We start from the raw sequence: 22,933 nt of genomic DNA, 5'->3' as shown, positions 1-22,933 counted from the left end.
GTTACCAGGGAGATTTTCCCTGACTTCCTGTCCCTGTGACACCCATACAACATATGCAAGAGAACAGTTGTCAACACGACAGGAAGACATGAAAGCAACAAAAACAATGTCAGAAGTTTTAACCCTCCATCGAGATGTGTTTTTAAATTTTGACTTGAGCTGGCTTTTAATGTACAATGTACTGAGGATGGGCGTCCCATGCAGGCAAAGCGACGTACTGGTACGTTGTTGACCACTCCCAGGTTTAGGGCAAATGCTGAGTGCCTCCCCACCGACACCCACTGTAATTGTACACAGTGGGAGTCTGTCATCAGGTCCTGGCCAATGATTCATGGCCGGGACCTGCTGATCAGCTGTGTCCAATCACAACCCAGAGCCCTCTGATCTCTCTGTTTTTTATTCCTGCAAAGCAGGAGTAAGGCTAGGTTCACATCTGTGCTGGTGGTGCCGCTGCAGATCCACAAAAATCCAATTTAAATAAAATTTAACATATTGTACATTCACATCAGTCTCTATCAAAATAAACAAAAATGTAATATAGTGTAGCTCACCAGTCACTTCCTGTCCTAGGGTGACACGGCAGAGGCGGACTGACCATTTGGAAACTCGGGCACTGCCCGAGGGCCCAGGGTCAGTAGGGGGCCCCATGAGATGCCCCTGGTACCTTTTTCATAGGCTTTTTTGAGTTTGGGCAAGGACACAGGGGCCCCATGATCCCGTATTGCTCAGGGGCCCCATGAGTTGTCAGTCCGCTCCTGCTGCACGGTATCTATGGAGGAGCAGCGTTGTCACCCTAGGCTGCTTTCCTGATTTGGACTACAAACATCTCCTCCTCTCTATATCTCCATTACACCCACTGTGATTGTACACAGTGGGAGTCTGTCATCAGGTCCTGGCCAATGATTCATGGCCGGGACCTGCTGATTAGCTGTGTCCAATCACAGCCCAGAGCCCTCTGATCTCTCTGTTTTTTATTCCTGCAAAGCAGGAGTAAGGCTAGGTTCACATCTGTGCTGGTGGTGCCGCTGCAGATCCACACAAAACACATATTGTACATTCACATCTGTCCCTAATCCTCAAGGGGTGTACAATCTAAGGTCCCTAACACACATTCATACATACACATACTAGGGACAATTTAGACAGGAACCAATTAACCTACCAAAGTGTCTTTGGAATGTGGGAGGACACCACACAGGCACAGGGAGAACATGCAAACTCCAGGCAGGTGGTGCCATGGTTGGGATTCAAACCAACGACCCAAGTACTGTCAGGCAGAAATGCTAACCATTTACCCACTGTGCTGCCCCCCATCCATAGCTTGAAGCAGTGCCATAAGGTATGCTTTTCACTACGCTGTCACCCTGTCACAGGGTGGTGATTATAAGCAGCCATGCATATAGGTATGGTCTACCATTGTCACTGTCAGAAAGCCTCTGCCACAATATGTCAGTCTGTAGAGAACATTGCAGCAGAAGAAAAGCAAATATTTGATTCCAAGCAAATCATAATGTGGGTCCAAAAATGAAAATCACTTTTGGGCGGACTAGCTTTTTATTTATTTTTTTTAATGTCTGTAAAGGATCAGTAGATTCTTTGTTTCTGATATCCATTGCTGTCCAGTTTGGTGGAGTGTTTGGTGACAGAGTGTCCTCCCCTGCAGGGAGCAGTTGTGCCGTGTGTTGCAGAGTGACGTGTTGTGAGTGGCAGCGTGTGCCTATAAATTATGTGCAGTTCTCAATCTTCTGACATCAACAGGTGGTGATCCCACAAATTCGGGGCACTGACAGTGACGCCACAAAGCTGTCACCTTCCAGACCAGACAGGAAAATCCAAGCAGATGACTCCGGGAAAGAATGTGCCTTTTGTTTTTATACTGCTCTATTCATATTATCTGCTATTCCAACATGGCTGCAGTCATGTCATAAGGTACACAATTACAGGGGGGATACAGTCAGCTTCAAGGGAATGAATAGTGAGCTCTGTACCTATTCTCTTGTTATTTATTTATAACCATTGGATGTAAAGTTAAAAAAAAGAATAAACTTTTAAATATGTTTCTTCTAAATATAAAATGGTAAATCTTAATATTGTGTTTTCCTCCTTTGAGCTCTAGTATCCTCTTTAACATATTTAGCTATTTCAGCTTTATAGCGTACTGAAATGAACCTTATAAGATAGCTGAGTCAGGCATTTCAACCAAACAGTCAGTGCCTGTTTTGTTAGCTAACCCACTGGGCTCTAAAAATTCTTTTTCATGTATTAAAAAATGATTTGTTAAACAAAATCTCCATACATACTATATTATTATTATTATTATTACATCGAGTTTATATAGCGCCAAATTATTATTATTATTATACAGGATTTATATAGCGCCAACAGTTTGCTCAGCGCTTTACAATACAAAGGGAGACAATACAGCAACAATACAGTTCAATACAAGAGGGAAAGGAGGGCCCTGATCCTGGGAGCTTACAATCTAAGAGAAACAATAAGAATAAAAACATATACATCAGATTAAACACAAGTACACCTAAAAAAAAAATAAAATTGACTCAAAATCATTATAATTTGCCTTTAAAGTATTTTACTTACTGTATGTTTGTTAAAAAGTGGTCAGGGGCATATTTATCGCAAGGCAAACAAGGCTTCTGCCTTAGGCGGCATCTTTCAGGGGGGGCGGCACCGCCCCCAACCCCCCTTCCCCAGAAGAAGGGACACACGTGGCAGATGACAGAGGATGGGGACCAGGTGAAGCACTGACTGAGCTCTGTCATGGGATCTGAGAGAGGCTGAGGGCTGCTGGAGGGTTTAGGTAAAGGCCGACTCTTGTTCCCACACAAGGATGACACTGGGCTTTCCTGGCCTTGTGTCTGGGGATGGCTGGCTGCTTTCATTCCAGGGGTGAGTGTTGGAGGAACATTTCTCTCACTCCTTTCTTGGATCGTGTGTGTGTGTGGGGGGGGGGGGTTTGCTGTGCCGGGATTTAGTGTTTGCTAGGGCAGCGCAAAAACAAAACACAGCACTGAAAGTGGTTGTAAACTTCAGACATGAAATATGAACAAAGCCTATCCATCTATAGTGTGTATTTGTCTCTATCCAGAACACTCAGGGGTGTATTTACTAAAGCTGGAGAGTCCAAAATCAGACTCCCTTCTGCATAGAAACCAATCAGCTTCCAGGTTTCATTGCCAAAGCTTCATTGAACAAGCTGAGGTTAGAAGCTGATTGGTTTCTATGCAGAAGGGAGTCTGATTTTGGACTCTCCAGCTTTAGTAAATAAACCCCTCAGTGTCACTTCTGTCTGCTGCCTCTTTCCACTGCTATCTGCATGAGTCACTTCTGAGGAGTTTTCCTTATATCAAGAGGTAAAAAGGTGATGGGGGAGGGAGCTCCTGCACACAGCCTGTGAATGACAGCCTCAGCTCTGTTCCTGTGTGCTATGTGAAGGGGCTCTGCAGACTGTAACTTCAGCTCCCCGTTCCCTGCTTTCAAAAACCTCAGACAAGCAATATAAATTCTGTATTTTGAAGGGCTGCAGAGAAGAGAAGACTGCAGATAAACAGATACAACTAATGAAGGAGGGTTTGTTTCATCTCTGTGTATCACTCACCTGAGGCCAGTCACTTCACTGAGTATAGTATAGTAAAGGTTTTCAACCACTGTATTGTGTTAATCTTAAGGTGAAAGTAGATATGAAAGACCTGAATATATTCCAGTTCCATAAGTTAACTTATATTATTATTTGTTGTATGGTACCCCAGTCTGTATTAGTCTCCTGTAATACTCTGCACAGCAACATTGAGATTGAGAGAGGGTGGGCAGCACTGTTAGCTAATCAGGCTTTACTACACAACACATTGCTGAAAATCTCATTCTTAAAGCTAGCTAATTGGCCAATTTTAACATTGGCAGATCCGTATTGGTTAGTTGGATGACCATATCACAAGTAAGTAGGTAAGTGTTTCTCCAATTTTGAAGGATTGCCTAAGGCTGGCCATACACTATTCAATTTTCTGTCCAACTTCTGCCCAATTTCCTTTAGATTTACCTTCAACTATGTAGTGCAAGAGCCTGCCTAATTGGATACAATTGAAAGTGTTGTTAGGTTTGACCTCCTATTATATGGTTTTTGGTCAATCTAAACCAAAAATCTCAAGAAAATTGTATAATGTATGGCCAGCCTTACTTGCATAAAAGAAAAACCGGATTAGTCAACGCATACTTTTAGAGAAGGATGATTGTGGGACAAAGCCTTCCCAGTAAAGGAGTTCAGGGGTAAAAGGAACTGTGAAGCCTAGTTTGTACATGAGAAGTACATGTCATTGCTGCCAGAAACAAGATAGCTTAGAACATGGCCAGGAACATGGACATGAAACAGGTTGGCACCATCACCAGTGCAGGCTATCCATAATATGTCACTGGTCTGGAGTGTAATAGAGATTATATTTAAATTGAATCTGTCGCACTGATTACATCATGAAACTAAGTTTGTTCTACTTTAGTCCAGTCTTCTCTATTTTGCCTTCTCAGGCTTCTCACCTTCAGCCAAGATACTGCAGCCAATTGGCCAACAATGTTGAGCATAGCTTCCAACTGTCTCTGATTTCAAGGGACTGTCCCGTAATTGGAACAAAGTCCCTCTGTCCCTCTTTCAACCTCATTTGTCCCTCATTTTGATCTGATGTTTATAGCTGTATAAAAAGCACACTATTTATCTATAAAAAAGTGTTTTACAGTGCTAAACCTTTCATCTGATTTCTAAAATGTTGCATTTGTACATTTTAGAAATTGTACATTTATACAAAAGCTAATATAAAGGAACAGTAGTGGTAAAAAAAACACTTGTGGGTTTAACCAATCATTTTTTGTGTAGTAATTCTCCTTTTAAGTGGGCGTGTCCTATTATTACATATGTCTGCTTATAGGTGTCCCTCATTCCCATCTCAGAAAGTTGGGAAGTATGATGTTGAGTTAGGAGTGAAAGGACTCATGAAACAGTTTGCTCTTATTTAGTCCAGGCCAGGGACGGACTGACCATTTGGAAACTCGGGCACTGCCCGAGGGCCCGGGGTCAGTAGGGGGCCCCATGAGATGCCCCTGGTACCTTTTGTAGGCTTTTTTGGGTGTGGTTTGAGTGTGGGTGAGGACACAGGGGCCCCATGATCCCCTATTGCCCTGGGCCCCATGAGTTGTCAGTCCGCCCCTGGTCCAGGCTTCTCTATTTTGCCTTCTCGGGCTTCTCATCTTCAGCCAAAATACTGCAGCCAATTGACCAACAATAAACAGAGGGCATATTGGCCTAGTGCATTATCGTAAAAAAATTATTGGAAGGATAAAAAGTAAGTTTTGTACTCACAATAGGCAAACAGGTCAAAGGCACATCACCTGGTGGCTCTGAGGAAGAGGCTGAGACCTCGAAACATGTTCGCCTGTTAGAAGTGGTTCCATTTTTTTTTATTTATATGCTATATGGACAGGACACCTCTGTTTAGTGTGATATGCCTTTGACCTGTTTGCCTATTGTGAGTACAATACTTACTTTTTATCCTTCCAATAAATATTTTACTATAATGCAATACGCCGGTGCGCCCTCTGTTTATTTTTCTTTGTATCCAGTGACATTGGACTACCCCGATCTGTTGAGGGCAGCATGGAGTGCATTTTCCAGGATATCTTTGATGTTACCACAACCCTAGCCGAGTCCATCCTGAAGCACAGGAGTACAGACTTTGCTGTGTTTTCAATTGGCTAACGATGTTGAGTAAGGAGTGAAAGGACTCATGAAACCATATTTGCTCTACTTCAGTCAAGGCTTCTCTATTTTGCCTTCTCAGGCTTCTCACCATCAACCAAGATAATGCAGCCAATTGTCCAAGAGTGTTGCATATGGAGTGAAAGGACTCTGGGCTTCCATCCAAATACGCCAGGGTACTAGCTGCATAAAGAGATACCTTCTCCTCCACAGATCCTTACCAGATATCTCCAAGTGTAGGGCATGCTAAAAGTCCCAGTTTCCAATAGCATGCTGGAATTGAAATGTGAAAAACCCTACCCAGCTCACCCTCCAACTAGTGAGAGTCTAGACTCAAAATGTAACCAATAATATGTAACATTTCTCAAGCAAACTGAGCAATGAAAGACTAGACTATAAGCATGAGTGCCAGGTTGCAGACACCCTCAAAACATAATGGACTATTCATAGCCCACATCTATGCTTTATAAATTCATGTTTCAGTGTAGAAACAAGAGGAAGTATTCATGGAATTGGAATGCTCTTCGGATTAGGGAGATGGCGAGGGAATGATTCAAGCTAGGCAAAGCCTTCCTCCAGTCTAGAGAACAAAAAGGTCTTCACTTGATATTGAACATGCAACTTGGAGGGAAATATCATGGCATAGGGCAACCCATATCATGCAAATTAGCCTTAGCCTCCCTAAAATGACACATTTCCACACTTGAGTGGAATAATCAGGTTACAATGAGATGTTTGCATTGTTCATTTTCAACAATCTCCCACCCTGTGAAGTATATAGTCCCTGTCTCCAAAAATCAAGAGTCAAATCACTATTGGACATAGGGTGGGCTGCCCAAAAGCAAGGGACACTCTTAGACTAATTGTGCCTTTTCAATTACAAAACAGGAAAAGAGGGTATTCTCACCAAATTCCATACAGAACCAGGGTTCCAGAAATTCTGCAGGGTGACCCTCATCCATTTTTTCAGAGAGGCCCTCTGGATGAAAATTGTTGAGGTGTGAAGCAATTCACAAGGTAGCCAACCTTTTCCTCTGCCAATTTTATTCTTTTCTCTAGTGTTTGGTAGGGTAGGGTCCAAAAATATACTCAAGATCACTGATACTTTCTTTAGCATTAGATAGTCTATCTCTTCTGCATATCATTTCTGAGGCTACTGAAATGGAGTTGCTTCTCAAACAGCTTGGAGAATGGAGGAGATGGAAAGACTGGCAGGGAACAGTTGCTAACTTGAATTGGCTATAGCCTTGTGCATGGTCCTGGTGGTTGCTTCTTGAGGTGTCCCATCCAGGGCCCAAGATCCACAGTGGGGAATAGAGCAGAGTCTATGGAGCAGATGTAGACTCAACAGATGCCTGAGGATGGAGCTTTGAGGCAGGATGGCTCAGTATTGTCTGGTGCTGAGATGGAGCACTGGGAGTAAAGGTCCTACCACACAATTTGCTTCCAGTTCATCTTTAATATAAAAATAATGCCATGTGCTTCTCTTAAGCACACCTCTGGCACTGTACAACCCTGATAACGCCTTGTTTTAAAGCAAAACATGTTGGGTTAAGAGGTTTTGGTGTTTTTTTTAGTTATCTTCCTATATTTTTCATTATGGGCAATTAAACTTGGCTGCAGGAGGAAAATGGAGATTTTTGTGGACTGGTGGAGATAGTGGATTGATAGAAGTGCATTCTTTTCCCAGGCTGGAAGTGTACTGTGATATCTCTATTTTAATGGACAATTGAGCCTTTTAGTAGTCGCAGTAACCCTCAGTATCATTCCATGCCTTTGGGTTGTGGTATGTGGCCAGGCTTCTGACCCTACCCTATACAGATCTCCACTTAAACAGATACATTGACTAAATTTAAATACATACTTGCTGTGTGGTTCTTATCTCCCTATAATGAGGGCAGTTGTATATCTGTTCCATCATATTTATTTTTCCACTGACTCAGCATTGCAGTATAAGGTCACACACCTGGCATGCTTATGACTTCCTTACATTTTCGATATTATGAGTTTTAGGTCATCGGGGGTTTGGTGTGTGCGTATAGTGCACCCCTGCTGTTGTTTCTCTATTAAATCGGTAGTGAAACGCATCCTAAAAAAAATCCCCTGCAAGGTAAAGGCGTAATGTGCCAGTATGCATTGCAAACTAGCGCAATATGTAAAACGTACTTAAAATGAAGCCCTCCAGTGGCACTCTGTCACTGCCGTAGAGTCTTCCATCTTCACCCGCTCTTCCTTCTGGGTTTGCGAGCTCCGGCCATCTGACTGGCTGAGCCGTGATGACGTCACTCAGAACACAGCACAGTGCTCTGAAGGAATGGCACGGGTATGCCGTTTCTTCAAAGCGCATCCACCAGCTCTAAAAAACCCCTGAATATCTCCTAAACGGTGGACCCTTAGGAAATATCTAGCTTACCTGTAGGTAAGAATGAACCAAGTGGCTTTACTACCACTTTAATGTAAAAATAGATACAGTATGATATTAAAGCGGAGCTCCTTCCAAAAGGGGAAGTTCCGCTTTAAGGACTGCTCCCACGCTCCCCATTAAGGATTGGCACCTTTAAGGGGCATGGGGGGTGGAGCGGGTACCCGAATTTGACAGGTACCCGCTCTCATTTCCGGTCCGATCGCCTAGGTGATCAGAAGCGGAAGGTGTCCTCCCTCCCTGTAGTATTTTGGGACACGTGACAGGTCCCAGAAGACTACAGGACCATTCATGAAGTGCAGCGCTACTCACGCATGCACAGTGGGTACCCAGCTGTGAAGCCGCAAGCTATCACAGCCGGGTGCCCACAATGAAGATGCCGGCCTCCTGGAATACTGGAAGGCCGGTGAAACGGGCTGCGGGGGACACACCACAGGACCGAGGGACAGGTAAGTGGCTGTTTTTTAAAAGTCAGCAGCTACAGTTTTTGTAGCTGCTGACTTTTATTTTTTGACAGCGTGAGTGGAACTCCGCTTTAAAGAACCACTTTTGTGCCACTTCATATCCCTCCACCTTAAACAGTTTTTCCATTTTACCCAGAATGCCTAAGAGAATGAAGACAGCATCCAAGGTAGCGATGAGCTAGGGTGCAGTCCGAACCCAAGTTCATCTGAACAAGAAAGTTAGTTGTGCCAATGGGCCGCAGGCTGGAGATTCCTTGCAGCATATGTACACAAAGGAATGCTTGGGACATCATTGACTTGAAAATGGGCACATGGTCATATTAGGTCAATGTCACTGACCTATCAAGGCCTTGTGGCCATATCAGGTCAATGATGTCTCCAACATCCTTGTCCCTTTGTATGCATGCAGTTTCGTACTGGAGACTCTCCTGCCAGCAATGACAGGTAATCTTGGGTTCGGATTGAACCAGGTTCAAAACAGAACCCAAGCTCATCCCCAATCCCAGGATGCTTTGCAAACTGACTTCCATGCATGTAATGTGTTTTTTTTTATTCTTTTTTTTTTTCAATGTAGACTTTATTTATAAATGTAATGTAAAATGGCATAAAACACTATTTAAACTAGTAAAACTACGGAAAAAAAAATCCTTTGTGCTCTCCAGCATCTACCGAAAACTGAAATAAAAGTTTTGTGTGGACTAACCCTTTAAGTGAATGTTTAGCATATAAATATTTATATATATATTTTTAAAGTATCTTTCTAGCAGCATGCAATGCTGGGATCAGTTTGCCTTTCTTTGGATAATTGGGAGGTACATGGATGAGCTAATAAAAGACAAGTAAAACAAGACATTCTTACCAAATCACTGAGGTACATTTTGCTTGTGATGTTCTCTTCTTATTCCATCCCATCAGTCAGTATTTACTTAAATAAATCCAGTTGTCTTATCCTCCCCTCCAGGAGTATTTGTACGTCTTTCAGTTGTCCTTGCTTTCTCTGTGGCGTCTTGAAGAATTTAGCAAAGAGTATTCTAGAAGAAAAATATCGAGTATCACGGCTATAACAAGAAAAGGAAGATCGTTTTTTTTGTGGATTTTTAACAATGGAAATAGTTCAGAGTGGGTTTATTTGGAGGTTATCCTGCTTTTAAGCCGGCTCCTTTAAAACATTTCTCTACAATAGAATTATTTTAAAACAAGGATATGCTGAAAGACCTAACTTTAGATATATTTGTTTGTGTTAAGTTCATTCAAATGAAAATGTTAAAGTGGTTGTAAACTCTTAGGCTCCATGTACACGGGACACTTCTGAACGATGGAAACTGACTGCTGGAAAACGTAGGTTAAAAAACGTCTATTTAGCCGCGTTTGCATACTGTATTTTTGAGTGTTTGCGTTTAGAAGTGTTTTTTAAAGATATCCTCAGGAGACCTTCCAAAATGCCCAGAATGCACTGAAAAACAGTAAAATTCAACTATTTCAGACATTTTGAGAAAAATAGAAAGAGCAAAAGCAGAGAGAGCAGTATGTGTTGAGATTAGCTGTCTTTTTTTTTTTTTGTGGTGTTTGGATGTGTTCCAGCTCATTTCTGCGTAGACATTATTGCAGCAGTGTCTAATATATTTTCTTTCATGCGAAACCTCAAAGTATGGTGTACCGGGTCCATTTGAGTACCGGGAAAACGCTATGCATATATTTTTCATGATGAAAAAAGGCTCTGGACAGCATCTGGAAATGGAAGAGTTAAAAAAATTCTCCAAAAGCAAATGCCTATAAACGCGGTTAGTCACGTTTACAACGTTTGAAACGCTGATAACATCTACTCCTGAACACAAGCTTGGTGCATTCAAAATAACGGCTGTAAACTCAATTGCCTGTAAAGGACGATGTGTACATGGACACAGAGGAAAACATTAGGGAGAGTTCAGGGGCTGCTGAAAAAAACGCAGAAAAGCTCCTAAATGTGAGTTTATCAGCTGCAGTGTACATGGAGCCTTACATATACCCAGTGAAGTGAGTGGTCTCAGGTGATACACAGAGATTAAACACTTCCTCCTACATAAGTTATACCTATTTATCTGCAGTCTTCTCTTCTCTACATCTGTTTAAAGTACTGAATATATAAAGCTTGTCTGAGAGTTCAGAATGAAGGGGGCGGGGAGGTGAAGTTACTCTCTGCAGAGCTCAGTGAGGAGAGCTCTGAGAGCTTATAGGAGGGAAGAGACCCCCCCTACAAAGCACACAGGAACACAGCTGAGGCTGTCAATGTGCTGGAACTCCCTCCCCTGTCACCATTTTTCTCTTGGTGTCAGGAAAACTTATCAGAAGTGACTCATGCTGACAGCAGAGGAAGGAGGCAGCAGACAAAAATGACGCTTAGTGCTCTGGATTGAGACAAGTAGACACTATAGAGGGATGTTATTTGTTCATATCTCATGTCTGAGGTTTACAACCACTTTAAGTTCACGTAATGTGTCAGTATAACCCTTCCAAGTATCTATTACCTCTCGTAGAGATCACAGTACTCTCCCCTGACAATGTCTTCAGCTGATTTTCTCTCCAGGATGGAGCCATCTTTGTTCAGGCATCATCCAAAGTCAGCACCTACTCCCTGGACTAAGATGACTGCTCAGAGATGGCACAATCATGTAAAATCCTTGACCTATACAATTCTTGACCATGTTCACAAATATCTGACAAAGATAAGCCCTGAATGATTTCAACACTTTCAGGGGTTGAGCACATTGAAGGTCTTCCCGATCATTCGTCGTCTTCCAGTGATGTTCTTCCACTCTTGAAGCGCGTGTGTCACTCAAAACAACTCGGCAGTATTGCCGTAAACTTGCCGAATCATGTCAAACGTCTCTGTGGTAGATTTGCCCAGTTTCACGCAGAATTTCACATTTGCTTTTTGTTCTAACATGCTGTCCATGATGAAATAGCACAGGTGGTAACGTACGTGGTCAGAATAGCACCAGTTGCACAGCTCCCGATGTACACAGGATGAGGTGTTTTGGCACACTGACTTATGAAGGTTGGTGCTCCCTGTGACTGTGCGTACAGCCTTGTGCTGTCATCTCTTAGCGTGTTACAAAACTAGTCTCAAAACGTTTTGACACCACCTCGTACTGATGCTTTATAAGAAGACTTGGCTTACAATCAGAGTCTCAATTCATCCCATAGGTGTTCAGTAGGGTTGAAGCTAGGAATCTGGAGAAGCCACTTAAATTCAAGATTAAAGCTGAAAATTGTATATAACCTCAGCTACCTATATTTTGACACAACCACTCTCAACCAGGGCTCAGTGGAACACTAGAGTTCCTCCAGATGTTGGTGGGGGTTTGTTGAGTTGCGGTTGATGATCTGTCAGGGTGGTATTCTGACCATAACTGGAAGACGTCTTCCTACTGACCACCAATTTAAGGGGCATTTTCCCACTGTCCTCAAATGAATACATTTTAGCAGAGGGTTCCTCAAGACCTGAAATGAATTTGCAAGGTTCATTCAGGACAGGGGTAGAGAAAAGAGGTAGAAAGGTAGGTAGGTAGATAGGTAGAAGGAAAGGGCAAGTTTACTATCCTTCACTTGCCTGCCGCCCTGTAGCAGAAATACTGCTACAGGGCGGTAGGACTGCACAAAATCATGTATATAAACGTGATTTACTTTTCCAGGTAGGGAGCGCGCGCCACCCTACCCGCGCTGCCAATTTTGGTTAGGGATGGCAATCACTAGGTCCTGGCTGGGGATTCCCCACCGGCACCCGGAAATAGTTGGGGAAAACTGATAGGGGAGAGACCTGTGTGTGAACAACACAGGTCTCTCTCCTGCCAGCAAGGATATGCTGCTTTGTATCTCTCTGCACAGCAGTTCTCCCATGTAAAACACACACAGCACATCACGTTAAACAGCACACAGTTAACCCTTTGATCGACCCTCACATTAACCCCTTCCTGCCCAATGCCATTAGTACAGTGTTGGTGCTTTTTATTAGCACGGATCACTGTATTAGTGTCACCGGGGATGTCAGTGACACCAAGTCAGTTCCCCCCCAGTGTCAGAATGCCATCGCAGTCCCACCATAAGTCGCTGATCGCTACCATTACTAGTATAAAAAAAAAATTCCAGTATCTATACCGCCATTTGTAAACACTATACCTTTCACGTAAACCAATTAATTTACATTTATTGGGATTTTTTTTTTTAGCAAAGACATGTTGCAGAATATATTTTGGCCTATTTATGACGAAGTTAGATTTTGTACATTTTTTTAATGGACTTGTTTAATAGCAAAAAGTCAAAAATATTGTTTTTTTTTCCAAAATTGTTTGTATTTTTTTGTTTATAGCGCAAAAAAATAAAGAACACAGAGGTGATCAAATACCACCTAAAGAAAGCTCTATTTGTGGTAAAAAATGACGTAAATTTAATTTGGGTGCAGCGTTGCATGACCACGCAATTGTCAGTTAATGTAACGCAGCGCCGTTTCACAAAAAAATGGCCTGGTCAGGAAGGTGGGTAAATCCTCTGGAGGGCAAGTGGTTAAGGAGGCCAAACTGTGGGAGTAAACAATGCCTGATCTTTGTGCCCCATCATTGGTGTCAGTGGAAGGCATAGTGCCCCAGTGTTGGTGTCAGTGGCAGGAATTATGCATTATTGTTGGTCTCAGTAGCAGAAATATTGGCAGCACAGTGGCTAAATGGTTAGCACTTCTGCATGGCAGCACTGGGGTCATTGGTTTGAATCCCAACCACAGTGCCACCTGCCTGGAGTTTACATGTTCTCCCTGTGCCTTTGTGGGTTTCCTCTGGGTCCTCCAGTTTCCTCCCACACTCCAAAGACATGCTGGTAGGTGAATTGGCTCCTGTCTAAATTGTCCCTAGTATGTGTATGTATGAATGTGAGTTAGGGACCTTAGATTGTACGCCCCTTGAGGGTTAGGGACTGATGTGAATGTACAATATATATGTAAAGCACTGCGTAAATTGACAGCAGCATAAGTAGCATAATAAATAAATAAAAGTACCTGTAATAAATAAAAAAACAATAAATAATGCCTCGCGGGCTGGATAAAGGCAAGGAAAGGTCTCTATAGAGCCATAGTTTGGAGACCACTGATCTAGGAGAAAATAGTTGAGGAAGGCTGTTTTAGGTTCTGCTGATACTTTCAGTTTGCCTTTTTTTTTTAACTGAGGATATCTCTCTGAAATGTACAAAAGTCAAAGAAAATACTACATTAGGCGTGGTTGGTACTCTTAAGCTGAGCCCTATAAAACCTCCATTCACTGTGTATCTCAGAAGGTGTTGATATCCTTTAAGTGCATTTTTGCAATAAAGTTATGATTCTCCCACATATAATAATAGGTGTGTATTTAATACTGTGGATTGTTTTTTTTTCACAAATGAAGGAGGGTTTGAAGGGCAAATGGGTAAATGGAAAAATAATGACTCTGTCAGACTTCACATTCCAGAATATAAATGGTCAGAAGCAGGGGCGGACTGACCATTTGGAAACTCGGGCACTGCCCGGGGGCCCGGGGTCAGTAGGGGGCCCCATGAGATGCCCCTGGTACCTTTTTCATAGGCTTTTTCGAGTTTGGGCAAGGGCACAGGGGCCCCATGATCCCCTATTGCCCAGGGGCCCCATGAGTTGTCAGTCCGCCCCTGGTCAGAAGTATGAGCAGTATTGTAAACAGTAGGGATGAACCAAAAGTACTTGGATTCCGTCTGCAGGAGGTGTCGCCAAACAATGCTGGGATTCTGAACATCAATCGAATTTCAATGAAGTCAATGAAAAACCAAATCTTCCAAATCAATTCTGACCATTTTCAAGGCTAATAAGCTAGGAGTTGTTTAACCTCTTGGTGCCGGCCGCACGCAAATGGGTCTGGGCCTTGACGCCGAGCGGCCGCACATTTGCGTGCAATTAAGAAAAACATATGTGCGTCCTGCGAGCTCCCAGCACACATGTCCGGTACTCACAGAAAGGTCCCAATCTCCTCTTTCGATCGGGGCCTTTCCCGATCATGTGACCGCCGTGACAGCGAATCACGGCAGTCACATGACCCTAAAACCCTGCCCCGCCGCCCGGCTTCAGAAACTCTTAAAGAACCGGGAGGCGCCAAGAGGTTAAATAAATAAAATGGGAAGCTAGGCAGTGCACTGAGGAACATGTACCGATGCAAGGAAAATGTAAAAAATAAAGTATGATGGGAGCATCAATTTTAACAGCGCTTAGGCACAATAAAAATGTCCAATTCCTTCAAACAGCATACCTGGGGGTGTCCTTAACCCGACTGCAAAGTGGCCCATCTGTTTGAAGTATACAGCCTACTACAAAAAAACTGCCATTTAAACTGATAGCAAATTACAGCTCTGGGCTGCTTCCCTTTGTGTGAGAGAAAAGGAGTCGGATATTTCCTTCATCAATACCAGTAGTCTCCAAAATGTGGCCCGGGCGCCAGATATGGCCCTTTGCTTACCTTTATTCCTACAACTAACACCAACGACAGGGCACTATTCCTCCAACTGACACCAACAACGGGGCACTATTCTTCCAACTGACACCAACAACGGGGCACTATTCTTCCAACTGACACCAACAACGGGGAACTATTCTTCCAACTGACACCAACAACGGGGCACTATTCTTCCAACTGACACCAACAACGGGGAACTATTCCTCCAACTGACACCAACAACGGGGCACTATTCTTCCAACTGACACCAACAACGGGGCACTATTCCTCCAACTGACACCAACAACGGGGCACTACTCTTCCAACTGACACCAACAACGGGGCACTATTCTTCCAACTAACACCAACAATGGGGCACTATTCTTCCAACTAACACCAACAATGGGGCACTATTCCTCCAACTAACACCAACAACGGGGCACTATTCTTCCAACTAACACCAACAATGGGGCACTATTCCTCCAACTAACACCAACAATGGGGCACTATTCCTCCAACTAACACCAACAATGGGGCACTATTCCTCCAACTAACACCAACAATGGGGCACTATACCTCCCATTAGAACCAATGATGCAACAGTAATGTCGGGGCATTTTTTACTTCCACTGGCCACAGTCTGGCACCCTTAAAGCCTGAAGGACAGTAAGCTGACCCTTAACTTAGAAAGTTTGGAGACTCCTGATCAGGGGTGGACGGACAAATCATGGGGCCCCCAAACAATAGGGGATCATGAGGCCCCTGTGTCCTCACCCACAATCAAACCACACCCAAAAAAGCCTATGAAAAGGTACCAGGGGCATCTCATGGGGCCCCCTACTGACCCAGGGCCCTCGGGCAGTGCCCGTGTTCCCAAATGGTCAGTCCGCCCCTGCTCCTGATCTATACCAAGCCCTGTATACCGGTATAGGTGTAAAGGGGGACACACAATAAAACTCTGAAAGGGTTCCCCCCCAAATCAACACTAGACTGTTTTCTGAGCATGCAGCTTGGCTAATGCATAAAGAAGGAGAGTGAGCATGTGCCCCCTTCCTAGACCATAACTGGCAAATGTCTTCTATATAAGGAGGGTACTGAGCCAGGGGGAACTCCCTTGCAAAGTATAATTTCTCTATATTGATGAAGACAAGGGCCTCTTCTCAATTACCCTGGCCTGGTGGTTGTGGGGGGTCTGCCAAGGGGGGTTCATCAGAATCTGGAAGCACCCTTTAAAATGAAGGCTGACCCCAGATACTGGCCCTCTATGTGAAGGGGGAAGGAGTATATGGTACCCCTGGTTACTCATTCACAAAAAAATTGAAAGTATATGGAAACCACACATTTGATGAATGATGATGATGATGATGAATTATATAAATTCATCATCAATCTTGACTTCCGGTAATTTAGATCCATGTCAGTCTTGATGAATGACAAATCCAAAGAGTGATGTATCTCTGGTGACGTCATAGACCAAATATCTTCCATGGCCATGCCCACCCTGCCATGAGGTCTGGATGGCTACGGGACAGATATATGCATTTATTGGCAAGTGACATCCTCTTCCCTCCCTCCTCAGTCTTGCGGTGTGTGGATGTTAGTGAGAGAACCAGAAAACAGAGGACTAAAGGGAAGTGGATCTTTCCAATCTCTCACACAGAAAGTGATACACTTTCCTTCTACAACTGCAATATGCTGAGACCCTTTGAGGTTAATGTATGGGGGAAAGGCACTCTGATTAGGAGATACATGCTGGCTCCAAATGAGGGGCTAAAAAACTATTCAGACCAAAGACAGCCAGGGAGATAGCATTTCCAGAAGAAGGTTGACAGTAACAGTCTGTGGATTCCTCTCAGCTTTAGAGTGAATGTGTGCTCTGCAGGACAAAGAGACTGCTTCTCCAGCATTTGTCCATTCTCAGCAGCACAGACTTACTTGGAGTGGCAGTGCTGATTGGCTAAACCTTTTATTTCTTTCTTCCTTTTCTTTTCTTTCTTTATTTCTTTCTTTCTTTCCTGACCAATCTTATTTTCCTATTTGTCTGTCTACCTATCTTTTTTTCTTTTCCTTTTCTTTCTTACTTTTTCTTTTTCTTTCTCTCTCTCTTCTTTCCTTCTTTCTATCTATACTGACCAACCCTTTATCTGTCTATTTTCTCTTTCTTTCTTTCTATATCTATCAAGACATCTTTCTTTCATTCTTTTATTCTTTTTTACTTGGACTTTTTAAAGTAGATTGCAAACTGTTTTCTGTCTTTCCACTTCATCTATCTCATTATTTTCTATCTATCTATCTATCTATCTATCTATCTATCTATCTATCTATCTATCTCCTATGTATTTATCTATCTGTCCATCCATCTAATATCTATTTCTGACATATGTTTTAAATATCAATATATGTTTATTTTGTTTCTTCTTGCATATCTGTCTGTCTGTCTGATATCTATCTCTTTACTTATTATATACTGAATTATCTGTATTTCTTTTATTTCTTCTTTTATCCATCTATCTATTTATATCTGACATTTTTTATATATTAATATATGTTTCTTTTGGTTCTTCTTGCATCTATCTATCTATCTATCTATCTATCTATCTATCTATCTATCTTTTTTTTATTTCTTGTATGCTGAATAATCAATCTGTCTGTATTTTCTTTCTTTCATATACTGACCTATTCTTTATATATCTCTTAATTTCTTTCTTTTTGTCATCTTTTTATCTCTGACATATTCTTTATATATCTAGCAATATGTCTTTCTTTCATCGGACTTTGATAGTGGATTGCAGACTTTGGGTTCCTAGCTGCGGAGTGCCCTGCCTATGCTGTGGTCAGTGTCGTGGTCTGTACACACGATAAGAAAATCGTACAAATATTTCCGTACAAGGAACGATCAGCCGATTATCTGATCGTTACTATGATGCTTTTGACAACCGATTCTGACTTTTCAGACAAAAACCGAGGGTGCAAGCTAGAGAACATGTATTGTTTGTGAACACAATGTTTGATTTTTGTTTGATTTGTACAGTTATCATACAGAAATAACTGGTTAACCCTTTGAGGACCGTAAGGTTTTGGAACGCCAAAAGAATCAATTTTTTTGTTTTTAAAGTTCGTACACTTCAGTTGCTGTAACTAAGCCATTTAATGAAATAATTGGCAAAAAGCTAGATCCATTTGTTGTTTGTTGATAAGAACTAATATTTTGACTCAAACCAAAAAAAAAAAAGAGTTTTAAGTTCTTAATCGGATGATACACGCAATTACAAACATGGGACAAATACGTCCCTTGGTCCTCAAAGGGTTAACCCCCAGGGCATGATCAGAAGCACAGAATGGCCCCCCACTTAGTATGAAGCGATGTTGGCTCAGCTCGACAGTGTCGTGGGAGAATGTTCTCTCCAGTCCATAGCACTCCGACTACACGCTGATTGGCACTTCGGTGCGACCTTCTCACGGTGGGTACCAGGCTATCCTGGAGCCATCACAGCCCATATGAATGTGATGGAGCTTCTCCAGCCATGGTTCACACAGGAGCCCAGCCCTCACCATACATGGTGCACATTCTGATGTTCTCCCACTTCATCCAGAATGGAACAAATAAAAGTTGTTGTGTCTGTGTCCAATGTAACGATCAGGTACATACAGATCGGCTGTGGGAAGTAACAATGTATCCTGTAATCCGTTACTTTGTCATGGTACAGAGTGCTGCCAGACAGAGGTAAGTGTGTGATGTGAGAAGCTGTGATGGGAGGACTGGGAGGTGATGTTCCAGGAGGAGCTGTCAGATGTCAGGCTGGCTCCTCCACTCCCCCGACCAGCACAGAGCACGCTGTAGTCAGGAAAAGTCTGTCGGTGTGTGCGGTGCTTGTACAGAGCGCTCCTGTGCGATCTATGGTAGATGGACGATGCTGCCCCCTCTCCCCCTCCCCTCCCCCCACACACCACTCTCCTAGGACTTAGATCGCAGCCCGGTGGGGAGAAGTAGTGGGCACAGCTGTGCCATGCCGGCCATCCCTGCCCCCCGGACCCACTCATGGGATGCGGCACCCTGAACCCCCACATCGGATCTGCCGCCCACCTGGAAGCGCTGCGGGCTCAGCCCAGAGTCTCCCTGCTGCTGACTATGATCTTCCTCTTCACCTTCTTCTTCTACTGCCTCAGCGGCTCTTCCTGCGAGACCCAGCTCGGCGCATCGGACGGACAGCGCTCTGCGGGCGAGTCGGCGCCGACCCTGCTGCCGGACTACCGGAGACCCGAGCTCAGCCCCCGGAGGATGAACGGTACGCACCCAGCGCAGCACCGAGCGCAGCACAGCCCCCTCTCCGGTCACAGCGCCTACGGGACCAAGAACTTTCCCCAAGCCATCATTGTCGGGGTGAAGAAGGGGGGGACCCGGGCGCTGCTCGAGTTCCTCCGGGTGCACCCCGATGTCCGGGCGCTGGGCGCTGAACCCCACTTCTTCGACAGGTGCTACGACAAAGGTCTGGACTGGTACAGGTGAGATGGGGGAGGACCCCTACATTACATACCGCCTATAGGATACCCCTACTACATCTATATACCACCTATAGGATACCCCTACTACATCTATATACCACCTATAGGATACCCCTACTACATCTGTATACCGCCTATAGGATACCCCTACTACATCTATATACCACCTATAGGATACCCCTACTACATCTATATACCACCTATAGGATACCCCTACTACATCTATATACCACCTATAGGATACCCCTACTACATCTATATACCACCTATATAGGTTACCCTTACTTCAGCTATATACCACCTATAGGTTACCCCTACTACATCTATATACCATCTGTATACTGTTACCTCTACTACATCTATATACCACCTATAGGATACCCCTACTACATCTATATACCACCTGTATACTGTTACCTTTACTACATCTATATACCACCTGTATACTGTTACCTCTACTACATCTATATACAATCTATAGGTTACCACCTGTATACTGTTACCCCTACTACATCTATATACCACCTGTATGCAACTATCCCTACTACATCTATATACCACCTGTATGCAACTATCCCTACTACATCTATATACCACCTGTATGCAACTATCCCTACTACATGTACATACCACCTGTACACTGTTACCTCTACTACCTCTGTATACCACCTATACAACTATCCCTACTACATCTATATACCACCTATACAACTATCCCTACTACATCTACATACTATTACCGCTCATATATGTATATACCACCTATATACTGTTACCTGTACTATCTCCATATACCACCTGTATACTGTTACCTCTACATACTACCTGTATACTGTTACATCTATATACCACCTATATACTGTTACCTCTGCTACCTCTATATACCACCTGTATACAACTATCTCTACTACATCTATATACCACCTGTATACTGCTACCCCTACTACATCTATATACCACTTATATACTGTTACCTCTACTACCTCTATATATCACCTGTATACTATTATCTCTTCTACATCTATATACCATACAGTATATAATCTATTACTGAAACTATTATCTCTTCTATATCTATATATTATATTCTATATTATCGATCCAACGTTGAACTATTATCGGGTCTATTCTCTTCTATTCTGTCTTTTCTTGCATTTTTCTTTTATCTAATACTGACCTATCCTTCATTTATCGATCAATATATCTATCTCATCTTTCCTTTCTATGCTTTCCTTCTTTCTATCATCTATCTATCCTTTTCTTTCTTTCTTTCTTTCTTTCTTTCTCCAGAAGCACCTGCCTCCCTTGTTCTTGCAGTACACTATGGACCAGTGGTCTCCAAACTGCCGCTTGGGGGCCGGATGTTGCCCTTTGCTTGCCTTTATCTGGTCCTTGGGCAATCATTCCACCAACTGCCACCAATGACAAGCCACCATTCCACCAACTGACACCAATGAAAGGCCACCATTCCCCTCTTCTAATACCATAAACAGGGCACTATACTTCCCTTTAAAATGAACGAGGCACAGATGCATTTCTACCCCCACGGCCACAATCCGGCGCTCCTAAAGCATGAAGGACAGTAAGTGGCCCTTTGCTTAGAAGGTTTGGAGAGCCTTGCTATGGACAATTGTTGTGTGCTCTAATGTTCTATGAACTCAGTGAGGAGGCTAATATTGCATTGTGGACAATGTGAGTATAGATCTGGGGGAAAGTGAAGACTTGTATGAAGTATAACCACCTTCATGGAAGCATTCCTTCGTAATCCACGTGTACCTCAAAAAGAAGAAAACTCTACATAGTGCATTATCCCTATTTCATAAAGAGAAAATATAATCAAAAACCCAGTGTTAATTGTGTACAAAAACCACCACATGCCCACTTCTAAGTGGCTGTATAAAATACTCGTGCCCTATCTAAACTTGTGTATAGCTTTAAATCTCATTTCGTAACAAAGAACCGGTGCTCCGATGCATCCTTCCCTCCATAGGTGATACCTCTGAAAGAACATATAATAGTGTAATATCCTTTGATATCTATAAATAAGTGCTCCTCTCCTCCACAGCACTAGTGCACTGTAAATCCAATCTCCACCGCCTTCCAAACCATGAACCTTACCAGACTGCACAATCCACAAGCATAAATAATAATGGCTTTCCTCATCCAACATTACTTCAGCTCTCAATGTCCACATGGCGCCATAACATGGGTCAGAAACAAAACCATATGGTGTAGTATGTCTTCTAAAATGGGTCTAATTTATTAAAATTATGCTTACAATCAGAAAGGAATAAAATCGCATATCACTTGAATACAGAACTCATGTGTCCCCGTCGGTACCAGCGTCCAACATACAGAACCTATCTCAAGATGGCCGCTCCATAACTTCTGGTCTACGTCTACGTCGGACGTCACGTCCTTGATGCGTTTAGTCACTTCCGACTTCTTCAAAAAGGGCCTTTTTGAAGAAGTAAGAAGTGACGAAACGCGTCAAGGTTGTGATGTCGGATGTAGACGTAGACCAGAAGTTATGGAGCCGCCATCTTGAGATAGGTTCTGTATGTTGAACGCTGGTACCAAGGGGACACATGAGTTCTGTATTCAAGTGATATGCAATTTTATTCCTTTCTGATTGTAAGCATAATTTTAATAAGTTAGCCCCATTCTAGAAGACATACTACACCATATGGTTTTGTTTCTGACCCATGTTATGGCACCATGCGGACATTGAGAGCTGAAGTAATGTCGGATGAGGAAAGCCATTAATATTTATGCTTGTGGATTGTGCAGTCCGGTAAGGTTCATGGTTTGGAAGGCGGTGGAGAGTGGATTCACATTGCATTAGTGCTGTGGAGGAGAGGAGCACTTATTTATAGATATCAAAGGATATTACACTATTATATGTTCTTTCGGAGGTATCACCTATGGAGGGAAGGATGCCTCGGAACGCCGGTTCTTGTGGAATTTTGTTATGGAATGAGATTTAAAGCTACACACAAGTTTAGATAGGGTACGAATATTTTATACAACCGCTTAGAAGTGAACATTGGGTGTTTTTTGTACACAATTAACACTGGGCTTTTGATTATCTTTTCGTTTTATGACATAGGGATAATGCACTATGTAGAGTTTCTTTCTTTTTGATCTACAAATGGATTACGAAGGAATGCTTTCATGAAGGTGGATTGATTAGGAGCACAAATTTGTATTGATTTGAGGATTTCACAGACGCTGAGAAAGTTTTTACTTTGACTTTGGACTTTCAGGGGAGAAAGTGTGACTTTTTGTGTCTAGGGTGTTGCAGTATTGTTTCAGTTTATGATTTTGGGTG

General features: G+C 43.0%; 1 protein-coding gene across 1 annotated transcript in view; it reads left to right on the top strand.

Moving 5' to 3' along the window:
* Nucleotides 1–18,926: 18,926 nt before the first annotated feature.
* Nucleotides 18,927–22,933, top strand: part of HS3ST6 (heparan sulfate-glucosamine 3-sulfotransferase 6) — a 104,933-nt gene continuing 100,926 nt past the window's right edge. Inside the window, exon 1 of the mRNA XM_089682113.1 lies at nucleotides 18,927–19,602. Within this exon, the coding sequence (XP_089538239.1) occupies nucleotides 19,139–19,602 (464 nt within the window). The 5' untranslated portion in view covers nucleotides 18,927–19,138. The remainder of the gene's footprint in view (nucleotides 19,603–22,933) is intronic.

This window comes from Staurois parvus, unplaced genomic scaffold, assembly GCF_062004578.1.
Source record: "Staurois parvus isolate SC_StPar_1 unplaced genomic scaffold, SC_StPar_1.0 ptg000285l, whole genome shotgun sequence".
Taxonomy (NCBI): domain Eukaryota; kingdom Metazoa; phylum Chordata; class Amphibia; order Anura; family Ranidae; genus Staurois; species Staurois parvus.
This window is presented reverse-complemented; position numbering and strand designations above follow the sequence as displayed.